Source organism: Oreochromis aureus, linkage group 14 (assembly GCF_013358895.1).
Source record: "Oreochromis aureus strain Israel breed Guangdong linkage group 14, ZZ_aureus, whole genome shotgun sequence".
Classification (NCBI taxonomy): Eukaryota; Metazoa; Chordata; class Actinopteri; order Cichliformes; family Cichlidae; genus Oreochromis; species Oreochromis aureus.
The window spans coordinates 23,130,327-23,142,516 of record NC_052955.1 but is presented as its reverse complement, the minus strand read 5'-3'; the positions used below and the strand labels follow the sequence as shown (position 1 = coordinate 23,142,516).

General features: G+C 39.0%; 1 protein-coding gene across 2 annotated transcripts in view; it reads right to left on the bottom strand.

The window, feature by feature from the left end:
• pdgfd (platelet derived growth factor d) overlaps positions 1-7,409 on the bottom strand; it is a 52,933-nt gene extending 45,524 nt beyond the window's left edge. The window contains exons 1-2 of one of the 2 annotated variants that reach the window (XM_039598336.1): positions 7,051-7,409; positions 6,772-6,905 (exon numbers count right to left, since the gene is read on the bottom strand). In XM_039598336.1, coding sequence (XP_039454270.1) covers positions 6,772-6,889 — 118 coding nt within the window. In that variant the 5' untranslated portion in view covers positions 6,890-6,905; positions 7,051-7,409. Of the gene's footprint in view, positions 1-6,771 lie in introns of both variants that reach the window. The other variant, XM_031743262.2, reaches the window with a different exon arrangement.
• Positions 7,410-12,190: the final 4,781 nt, after the last annotated feature.

Here is a 12,190-nt window from a genome sequence, read left to right as displayed (position 1 = left end):
AGAGGTGAAAGGAAAAAAACATTTTTTGCATCTTGCATCATGTAAGTTTTAATCAAATACTGAGATATCAGATAATCTGCTGATGTTTGGCACTGTTCTTGATCTTGGCCCCCTCCCTCGTCAGAAATAGCTTATCTTTCCCTTCTCTATCAGTTCTGCTTACCTTCATCTTCTCTGTCCATTTGGCTTGCAATTGGTTTCACTATATATCTTTGGAAGCTGACAAGGCAGAAAAGTAGAGGGACAGGTCTTTTAACTTGGCATATCTCTCTCTACACACCTTTTCCCCGTTCTCCTCCTCTGTGCCCTCTAAGCTTCCTTTAAAACTACCACTTCTCTCCCACCGCCCTCGCTTCCTCCTACTAAAATATGAGCACCATATCATACATGGCTCCACACCTAGACCCACTCAATTTCCAAGCCATCATTTCACCCTTTGCCTCTCTCTCTCCCTCTCTCTCTCTCTCGCCACACAAACAGCACACACTCCTCTCCCACTACACTGTCCAAGTGGTCGCCGCCCTATTTTTTTTTCTATGCAGGGGAGGAAAAGACCGTCTGCCAAACATTTAGAGGTGGGGTAACTTTGGCTCATGCAAAGTGTGTGGCAAAGCATGCATGTGTGTGTGTGTGTGTGTGTGTGTATGTGCATGATGAAAAGTGTTTATTGGGGGATTCCCTTGAAAGGGAGATCCTGTAATTGTGTTTGATTCAGCCTGGGTGGGCGGGTGGGGAGTAGCTTCATGTTGGGTGTCCTAAATGTGAATCATGAATTCCAAATAACCTCAGTCATAATCCTCCCTGCTGTCACCCCTGTGTTTAATATAGTCCTAGCAAAACATTTGGAACCCATTTACATCCTGTCATTATTCAGTTCAACCAGGCTTGTATGATATCACAAGTCGGTGTGACCAGGTTCATGGCATTAGGCACAACAAAGCCTATTGTACAACAAGATATCGTATTGGCTTCCTCTCCAGAAACATTATTGATGAACTGCTTCACAGAGTGATAATGTGATATAACACACAAAACAGAATCCCTGTATTTTGGTTCCATCATTATCCTGATGAAGCATATGTCTAAATTCAACAAGGGAAATCATCCACATCTCTATCTTCATCTTCACTACCACCAGCATCTACACTCCTGTCCTACTTCCTATCCTATTCCTTATCTGAGTCTAATTGCCAAATAGCTTTTTTAGACATGATTTTGATTTGAGAAGATTTTAATGTAAAGTTCCACATTAGCTAGTAAATGAACACGAGAGAGGATATATTTTCACAGGTGATGCTTAAGAAGGTCAAGTATGTACAAACTTTGCATCTCAACTTTTAAGGCAACACGAGTAAAAAGAAGCCGAAAGTGGTCTAGGAAATGGAAAATGGAATACACAGTTCCATAAGAATGTGAACATTTGGAAAAGCTCCAAGACATCTACCAACGGATACAGAGGTGAAATTGTTTAGTCAAACATGAATCTCTACTTTGAACTATTCTTCACAGGGTTTCCACGAGTGTATTACAAGTCCAGCGCTGCACCAATCCACAAGACTGTTTTGATGGGGGTGTGATTGTGCCTCTGTGTGTCTGTGCTGTGTGTCCCTGGCCACACTGATCACTCAGACACACCGAGGGCCCGCAGGACATCACAGTTCCTGATAATGCAAACATATTTTTGTCAGGACATTATCCATACCAATATCTATGCAGCTTGTGGCTCTTTTCTTTTTTCTCATAATCTGTGCCCTTTTTTCAGTATACAAAGGTAAATAAAGGTCTATCAGGTGCATCCACAGTCTCTGATAGAATACATTTGACTAAATGTGTTATCCTTGTGCAGGTGTCTCTGTTTTGTCTTAGTATGCCGGTGTGCCTGTCTGTGACACTGTTTGTCGCATTGTATTTGCCCACAGAGCCAAAGGGGTGAAATAGCTTTTGATTAAAAACAGCTGAAACAGATGGGTGAAGGCTGAGGGATAGAGACAGACATGACAAAGAGAGAGATTGAAAGAGGAGGATCTGCAGAGATGAAGTGATATGTAGCGAGGCACAGACTGATAAGACGGCACTGAGTGGACGGCAAAGATAAGAATTATTGGAAGAAAGAGCAGAAGGATTCAGAAGGATACTCCACGACTCTTCATAAAAAAATATTCTCATCAATACAAGATGTGTAACTTCTAATCTCTGTCTGGCAAAGTGACCAGTTGCACTCCATGACTAAATGACGGTTTTATAACAAAAACACAGAAACTTGTATGTCTAACCTGTTGTTAGTAGAGAGCTGATTATCATTGAGACTAACTGCAACTATGGTTACTCTCTATTTTTCATACTCCAAGTATAACTCTGTATGTGGTGCATGTGAGCATTCGTGCTAATGGCTCAAGCATAGTTGTGCTTTGGCCCTACACAGAGCCTACGCACAACTTTGCAAATTATCCACATGTTACAACTGTTTAGTGTCACCAGGGGGCAGTGTTACAAACAACCAATCTGTGGGCAACTCACACTTCTGTTGTTGTTAGTCTTTCAATTGGCTGCATATATAACATACAAAGTGACTGTTAAAAACAAGGAAAAGTGTCCATCATAGCCTCTGCCTGTGCTTTCCAGGCCCCTTTTGTCTCCTTTGAGGATTACACACAAGCATCTGCAAAAGGGACAAGAGTGTACAAATGCAGTATAATACAAGCCCCCTGAATATGTAACATGCTATCATATTAAGCTTCTAAGTGTGTGTATTAGTTTTGCGTAACTTTAATCCTGAAGCAAACAGTTCAAAAGAAGATATCAGTGCTCTTATATCGCTAGAGAATTTCACTTTACCGCATTCTCTCAAAGTCACATATTGTCTGCCTTAGACCTCAGTATGCTAAGTAGCTAAACACACCTGTGTAAATTTAGATTAGCCCGGCTGCACCAATAAAATTTAATATTACAAGGTGAAATCTTAATATAATATATATGGAATAAATAACTTAAAATTACCATTCTGACATTTTCATTACAGCTGATGTCAGCAGTTTTATTTTACACGGAAAATAAATTTTAGGCTATGATATGAGGAGTCTCACAAGGATTGTTGATGGTGCGTTAGATAGATTAACATTTCACCAAATGTCCCTCTCATTTTTTCTGTTTTTCCACATATACACAACATATGTATACACACACACACACACTAACGCCATGTACACATGATTTAGGCGGTGCTGCTGAAGTTAAAATCAAAATGGGGAGGAAAAGTGCCTTTGGGATGTGGTGGAACAGGAGAGTATCATCACGGATGTGCAGCCAACAAATCGTCTGATGCTGTCACGTCAACATTGACTAAAATCTCTGATGGATGTTTCCAATACATTGTTGAATCTATGCCATTCTATGGTGTGCAATTCTATGTGATGTAGAATGGGCTTTTGCATGCATCTACTGCATTCTCAATACCTAAGGATATCATTTCTCTGAGATGAATACTGAGTTCACTCTGAGAGTATTAAGTTATACCTCTGTTAAAAACCAGTGCAGAGCACCTTCAGAGTCACCTTTACCATCAGTTGCTCAATATTTCGCTGTATTATTAGTCCTGCATATTAACAAGTTGTTGTAAATTGTTATTATAATAATAAATATCTTGAGCAATATGAGAGCAGTTCACAGAATATAAGCAGTATGGGAAATAGTTGAACATCTGTGATATTTTGTGATGTTTTCGATGCTAGTGGCCTAGCATGTGTATATGTTTGTGCTTGTGTATTAGTTTTTATCGTATTTGGGTCATCTGGTCTTTTCAGTGGAGATGACAAATTGCTCTGAGCAGAAAGGCCAAATAGTGTTTACTTTGTTGTATGTGTTTACATGTGTGTTTTTGTGTTTCCTTCTCTGCAAAAAGACGCCGTCTCCCTGGCTTACCCCCCCATCTCCACACCACCCAAACCCCTTTAAAGCACACGTAGACTCACTTCAATAGCAGGCAAAAAGAATGAGAAAAATGCTGAACAAACACGGGAGGAAAAAGAAAAACCTTGGGGGGAATTCCTTGAAATGAGCTAAGACATTCTGTCAGAACATTTGCACACAAATACACACATATGAGCACATTCACAATGGTTAATGGATGAAAGAAAGCTGTGGAGGCCCTATCAGCTTTAGGTTGGAAACAACTCTAATCAGCTACAGTCAATCAAATAACAGAATTAAGCTCTCATATTCCACATAAGCTGGCTGTTTTGGCAAAAACTAGACACAAACACACAAGTAAAGATAACTTCGTAGCAGTGTATTATTTTAAGACTCTGCAATGGATTAAAGAGCTGTTGAATCTAAGCATCTTGCAATCAGGCTGACTGAACAGCAGCTTCGGTTCCACATGACTTGACTACACTTTGATCTTATCAGTCTGATTTGGTATTATTAGAAAATATAGATGGTTTGACAACTGTGTCAAGGGGCTCTCTTATCAAATGGCTGACCTCATCTCATTGCGTGTGAGTGTGTAAAAAAAGTTAGACTGATAAGACACTGTTGTTTTAGTGACGAAGGAGTTTGGATTACAATACATGGGAAACAGTGAGACTCCAGTATAACAGCTTTTTTTAAATGTTAGAGTAAAACCAGTTTGTGGGAGAAAAAAACAATTTAGCAGTTTATGAATAATCTTGCATGCATGTGTTGTATGTGTTGACTTGTGGAAATGATTTTTAAGCTTCAAACTTTTTATCCTGACTTTGTTCATTTAATAGTTGCAACAATACAAAGCTGTTGCAAAAAGTAAATAGGGAACTCTAAAGCAGCACTGGATTTGCTTGATTAACCTATTTTAAAGCAGATATAAGTGAGGTGTCTCAAAAGTTGAGATAGAAAAGAAAAATCTTTCGTTGTAAACAATTTTCATGACATGCTGGTAGCATAATTTCTGTGTTTTAAACTTGAGGTATTGCAGCAAACCTCCCTGGACAAGGATTAAAGCTCAAAAGTTCCCCAAGACCATTCAGTGGTTAGCTATGTTATTGTCAAAGAATTTCAAGAAGGACAAGAGCATAGATAACAGTATAATGTACAATGGTGTCTAGAGTTCGACTGATAACTCTAAATTAGAACCGTCTTTAAGACTGATATTGATACCAGTCATTTGTGACTTAAAAATCCAATATATTGGACGATGTTGTTTTACTTTTCAACAGATGTAAAGGATTTCCCTAACATTTTGTATGTGAATTTATTCATATGTTCTTACAGAGATAATATGACAGTGCATTTTAAAAATAATCTTGTTTTAATGTCACCACAAGGCTCTACCTAACTCATATCAGCTCGTTCTTGTGTTTGTGGTGTTTCAACAAATACGCTGACACTGATAGTACGTTTGAAGGGTGTTTCCCTTGTTTCTTTATATTTTTTATTTTCATTTATTTTCATTTATCAGCTGTTATAAATGCTTGTTAGAAAACAACTGTAAATATATTATTAGAGGTCATGAAGGTCAAAGATTATTATTAAATACTGACTTTGGTATCAGAGTGTCTGGAATACTAAAAGAGTAGAACAACTGTGTTTACAATTGCAGTCTGAGACAGACTTCAATAACATGAAACATGAAAACAATAGCAACAATAGCAACCACCAAGGGAGATTTTCTACAGAGCTATGATACAGAGCTGAAAAAAGAAAAACAAAAGTTGGAACACGTATTAAAAACTCAGATTTCAACAGTATTGTGAAAACTTACTCTAGTGTTAACACTGCCTTCTTCTGATCTTTGCAGCTAATAGCGTTTCTTTTCCTATTCTGTGAGGGAACAAACACTTTTCATCCTGCTGCTATTTTGAACCTCGCCCAAACAGATCTGATGCAGCTGCTGTCTTTTTAAAGCACCAACTTTTAATCTGTACCATTTCTTCCGTCACTCACCGCTTTTCTATTCCATCTGCTTGTCTTCATAACGCTGCTACAGCACTGCAATGGCTATTGTGATGTTCGCAGTAAATAAATGCATTTATCTAACGGGGTACAATGAAACGTCCTTGGATTAAAATGATAAAACTCAGATACTGACTGATTTGTTGACAAGTTTGGTTGAGATGATTCAAATGACAAATGATGAAAAAAAAAAACTAATAATAATAAATTCAAGATAGTTTAAGCTGTATCTAAGATGTGTTTTGTTGTGTCAGACTTTCATTCATGGCTGAGCTCCCCATGCAACCTTGTGTTTTCTACACCCACACAGGAGAGAGTTTGGTCAAACAGGCCTCAGGGGCAGCTATCCAGGTCAGAACCTAATACAGAGGTATTTTCATGCTTTCCAGCCAAAAGCAACGCTGCAGCTGTTTGGGTGTGCGCGCGCGTGCGAACTCAGCGCTACTTCACCATGACTTTGCCCTCAGGCACGAGCGCAAAGTAAGCATGGCACACATCCAGAAACTTATACAGCCACGAGACTCGGAGAATCTGAAGACCTCATCTTAAATTATTTAGAGATGCATGATAATTATGCTACAAAGGTTTTTAACACCCAGTGGGACGAAGTGATGCCAGTTCTTTATTTTATTTTCAAAATCAGGAAAAAAAAATGGACCAGTTTGTTATTCAACGAAATTTTGCTCTTCCTGTTTCTCCACCGCTTATTTTTAGATCACTTAACTTTCACCACCGAGTCAGTCGTTTGCACGCACATCCACGTACACACTGTGCACCACAAAACATGTTATTACAGCTACATCGATATTAAAGCTAAAGAAGGGTTAAAAAAAAAAGTGATCTCACCGTCTCTTCTGTTGTTGCCCCTCATCACTTTGGCCGTAGAGACCTGAGCCCTCACGACCCCTGTTAAAGTTCCCAAAATTAGAACCGTCCACATGTGGAAAAACACCGGTCCTCTCATGGTGCTGAGAATGATGCTAGGTTAAAAAAAAAACGACAGCGGTAAAAATGAGTAAATGTCCTCTTCACCTTCTAGTGGCTTAAGCGAAAAATGATGTACTTCAAAAGTTATCTAAAGCTTTCCATTAACGTTTCCAAGCTTTGAGTAGCTCTCTCCTTTACCCCTAAATTGGAATCACTTGTTGATTCCAACGCTTGAAGTCTGGCGCACTCTGTGTCCCGTCTTGCTCCAAAGTGCCAAAAAATATGGAAGTCTTTGCTTTCTTTAAAAAGTTATGCGCGCACAGTCGTACCAAGTGCAAAACTCTGAAACAGCTCAGCGCAGGTGGAGGGTAATATAGCCACGCTCACGGTCAGACTGGAGACTGTAGGCGCCGGACTTCTTATCTCTGTGGAACAACTAAAAAAAAAAAATCTATTCTGCCACTGAGAAATATCCCGCATAGTTTTCCAGTTTCTAATGCATCTGCACTATGAAAGTTGGGGCGTCAAACTTTGCCAAATGAGCGGCGCGTGCGCACCGTCTGTGAGCGTCCAGCTTACTGTGGGTGTGCGGGTGAGATGCTTGGGTGTAAGGTTATACAGGATAATTTAAAAAAAGAAAAAGAAAGAAAGAAAGCCTTTCCAAAGAAACGTCGATAAAATGTATTTAAAGTTTTCTTCCTGTCTATTCTTTCTATTTATATATCTTTTGCATTGTGATTATTGTAATTAAGTACTTGATTGTTAAAACACACTTTGCAAAATGGAATGAGGAAATGAGCAAACGCGAAAGTGGATTTGTTTTTTAGGAAATCCAGAGGAAATGGGGGGTGTCACCAGTTACATGAAAGGAAACGTGTCATGAACTTGTCCAGGACTTACTGGGAAATTTACTTGCCTCAGGTCTTAATTGTTGAATCATGCTGACGAAATATGAGATACAAGTAAATCCAGGTGATGAGATCTATTACACAAGTTTTAACTAAACAGTCACAGCAAATGACAGCATTGTGCAATGCGCGCTTAATCATCTGGGTAAGGAAAGTCGGACCTTCACATCTGGATGTTGTGTTTTTCAGTCTGAGAAACGTTTCATCACTTGGCAGTGACAACATCACTTTGCTCTGCCTGAGCAACGTTAATGTCATATATTTTCTGTAATTCAAAATGAGGTGTTGCAACCCATCTAAGATAACACAGCACATGTGATAAATCTGGAAATGAACTGTTTGGAATCACTCCCTAACAGTGATCTAACCACCACCGTAAAATATCACATGAGTGTTTCTGACTTGACTAATTCCCACTCACTGTTGTTTTTATCACTTTTTCCCTGGTCACACAAATACTGTTAGTGACTTGTTTGCTTTCATTTCTTTTGCCCCATGTTCATGTGCATAGTCACAAAAAATCATCAGAGTTATTTAGACTTTATAAGATGAACTTGCCAACTTCAGGTTTCTGCTAAGTCAGCAGAAAGCCTACCCATTACTGAGCAATTGGCTAATGACTAATGCAGCACCTCTAAAACTTGGAACCACTTAGGGAATTATATAGGTTATTAATAGGGAGAGAAATTTAATTAAAATTAAAAGCTATTAGACTACCCCGCTGAGCTTCAAAGGCATATGCACCACGGGAGTGAATTTGTAAGTACTGTATACGTGGAGATCGGTGGTTTTCATACACCATGTGTATGGACACGCACACATGCACACACACACATGAAATCTTCTTATGGCATTAAAACTTTAACCTGCCAAGAATTTAATAACAGGGTAGCAATATTTGGATCTTAAATGAACATAAGTTGCTCATATGTAAAAACATAGACAGCTGAGGCCAACTAGCCATGCTGACACAACTGAATTACCATGAATTTTAAAATAATGATAATCTGTGTCATTAGTTTCTATCTAGACTACAAACATACATTAAAATGCAGTTACAGTAGCAGGTATTGTCTTTTCATTTGTATGTGTCATGCCTGTGTTAAGTGTCAGCCTAAGTAAACTTGTGTTTTGTTTTTTGCTAAAGCAACCGCGCATTGCATGGATGTGCTGTAGAACTAATGTCTCTTGTGTGTCTTTGTTTATGGGTGCAGTGGGCTATCCTCTTAATCTGTTGATTTAATCTTAAGCACTGACAGGCCTGTTGAAACTTTGGAGGCTACTTTGAGCAAAGCTCTGCATAGTTCTGAGCCTGGTGAAGCAACACTTCGGTCTTAAAGTCTGAATATTCCAAACAATGGTTTTAGCTCAAGGGTGATCTTGATGGTCCACAGTGTATGTTGATTTCACCCTTGGTTTACCAGGATGTCCTTAGCACCTTCATGCTAATCTCACCTTGTACCTAATCAAGTGGTAGCAAAATAAAACTGGGCTCAGGAATGAATGACTTATGAATGAATGATTATAACCCAGTGAATGCCACTGTTTTGTTACTGGTCCAAGAGAGGTGAGCCACTATTAGCCTTCTGAAATTTTTAGATATATTTAGGAATACTATAGTTAGTAATATTTGCATGTTAGAGTCTCTATTTTTAAGTTTATCATTTAAAACATTTCTCTCTTATTAATTTTCTGTTAAATAAACATTTTCAAAAACAAAATCACATGCGAACCAAAATATTTTTAAGGGTAGACTTCTCCCACAGTTCCTCTGTAGATTAAGGCTGCACTTCTGTCTCTTCATGTAATCCCAGATTGACTTGGCTTGATGTATATAATGGGGTCATGCGGGTGCTAAATGTCTGTTGCAGTTCTTTGTGAATGTGGGTAGATGATTGTGATTGCTGTCAGAATGGAGGAACTGCACAGATCAACGCATCGGGAGGAATATAAGGTTCATCATCTTGTCCAAGGGCACTTCAGCATGTGGGCTGGGGGAGTTGGGGAGTTATGTCTGTGTATCAGCTGTGTGCTCTAATACTACACCCACTGTGGTGTAATGACGATGCTGTTTTCAACTATCCATCTCTGGTAATCCTGCACAGTCATACCAAGAAAGTAGTCAAATGGGGAAACTCTGTAACTACAATCCACTTCTTTCTCTTTCAGACACACACCCACAGTTTCTGGTTTGGGCCAATTAGGCTAGGGTTTCTGAGAATTGGTGTGGTCTTCATAATATAACCATGAATGCTTGTTTTTGTGACTCTGCATGCATGTGTATATAAGAGAGAGGTTAAGAAAGAATGCAAGTCTTTATGTGTTTGCTGTCTGACTAGACTCATACTCATATAAATAACAGACTTCCTTAGCTTAGTGTTTAGGGTCAGCTCCTGGTTTATCATGATATAACATAAAAAGTGAAAGAAGGGATGGAATGGAAATTCAAAAAAGGATGAAAAGGGCAAAAAGAAAACAAAGAAGCCATAAAAAGTAGTCCAAAGAGAGTCTGTGTTACATCTGAGAATGATCACCAATAGTAATGAGGTCAGAGGTGATCCAAATGAGGTCAGACGGTGCTTTTTTACAAGGCGAAAAAATAGAGAGTAACTTGAACTGGAGTTTGCTCAGTTCAGATAGGTGTTTAGGTTTTGCATGTATTCATCATTAAGTCTCGAAATGTGGCAGTCTTCATGATTTCATCAAGACCGGACACACAAAAAGGTGTATCTGTTCTCACTCTGGGCTGTATTTTCCTGAAAGGAGTCCAGAGACAATCAAAGGAAGGAAAGAAACTTAGAAACTGTCTCTATTAGTGGCTGAGTGCCTCCATGAAACTATTGCCATCTTTGTTGATTGCAATTGCATCTTTTTAGGTGCTTGTATTAATGCATGATTCTCTTACGTTTAAGTTGCATGCAAGCTTGCATAAACAGTCAAAGCTTTGTTATAAAGCTTAAAAGTGACTAAAAACTGGTGATTAAAACTTCAAGTCTGCGTGTTAAAATGTTCAAATTAACAAACCTAAACTAACTATTTGCCTCAAAATGTCAAAATCTCTTCAGACACATTGCGTCGGATTAATAGCCAGAGGTCAAAGGGAAATAGGGCGAAGAGGATTGTTATCTTTAGCTTTTCTCTGCTTTGTTCTGTCTCCCTGTCTCATCCTCTGTTTACCTCCTCATCCTTCCATCTTTTGACTTAGTATCAGATGAAGGGGGATTATGTTTTAGCAGATGGAGATGTGCCCAGTGTTTTAGTGTGTGTGTGTGTGTGTGTGCTAGCATGAGGGCAACTTGGGTATGTGTGTACAGATCCCCCTGGGAGCCATGACATGAAAACTGAAGCAACCTTTACTCATTAACTTGTACAAGTCAAACTGTAAAAAGTGAAGCTAGTTATAGGTTGGACAGTCCAGGTGACACAACAACAACAGCACTTTGCAGAAACAGTATTTTGAGCTAGCTGAAACAATCAACCTGCTTTAACAGAATTAAGTTTACATTTGTATGAGTGTGAAATACACTGTGCATACAGAAGTGGATAATGTTGAAAAACTGCTTGTAGATGTTTCTTTATTTTTCTGTAATGCATGCTTTCTTATAAGTGTCATAAAATTAGCCAGTCATGACCAAAGCCATCAGAACTTTGCCAAAGCCTGGCAAAAAGCCTGGGGTTAGTATTTGACACTAAAATCATCAATTCTAGGATAAAGTATCAAAAAAAGTGAAAAAAAAATCTTCAAATCAATGTGGGAGTACCTATCAGTGGTGAATGGTCCCTCATCAGAATAAAGCAACATATTGTCGTCTTCTGTTCTTTTATTTCCTGGACATAATAAATGTGCCTGTTCAGGTCAGAGTGGCAGATTCCTCCAGGTTCCCACAGTAGCCTGTCTTTCTTGGCTGCCCTCTGAGAATCTCTTAATGAGCTCAACATCTCTCGGTGTGTGCATGAACACACAAGTGTGTGCTTACCCACGTAGCTGTGTGTGTGAGTGTCGCAATGTGAGCAATGAGGCATGCACTTCCTGGTTTCTTGTGCTGTGCTTGCACTGTATGGGTGTGTAGGCGAGAAGAGAGAGGAGTGCATGTCCATGGAGTGTGTGGATGTGAATTCCTAATTGAGTGCTGCATGTGGGGGTGTTTTCTCACAAACGTGTGGAACATATTGTTTTCTATTTCCAGGTTTCAGCAATTAGTGAGTCCATAACTGTAGTGTGAGTTATGGCATCCTGTGTCCAGCGCAAAGAGGTTGACCATCGTGTGTAACAACATCTTGGTCACATGCACACACACAGACAAATCACCTTTTATTTTGACAACAAAAAGAATGGATCATTACGGTTTGATTTTGCCACCACTGATATGAAGAGTTAATTAGTAAAAAATGTTTGCTGTAATCAAAACATAAAATATGTTCTACCTTTT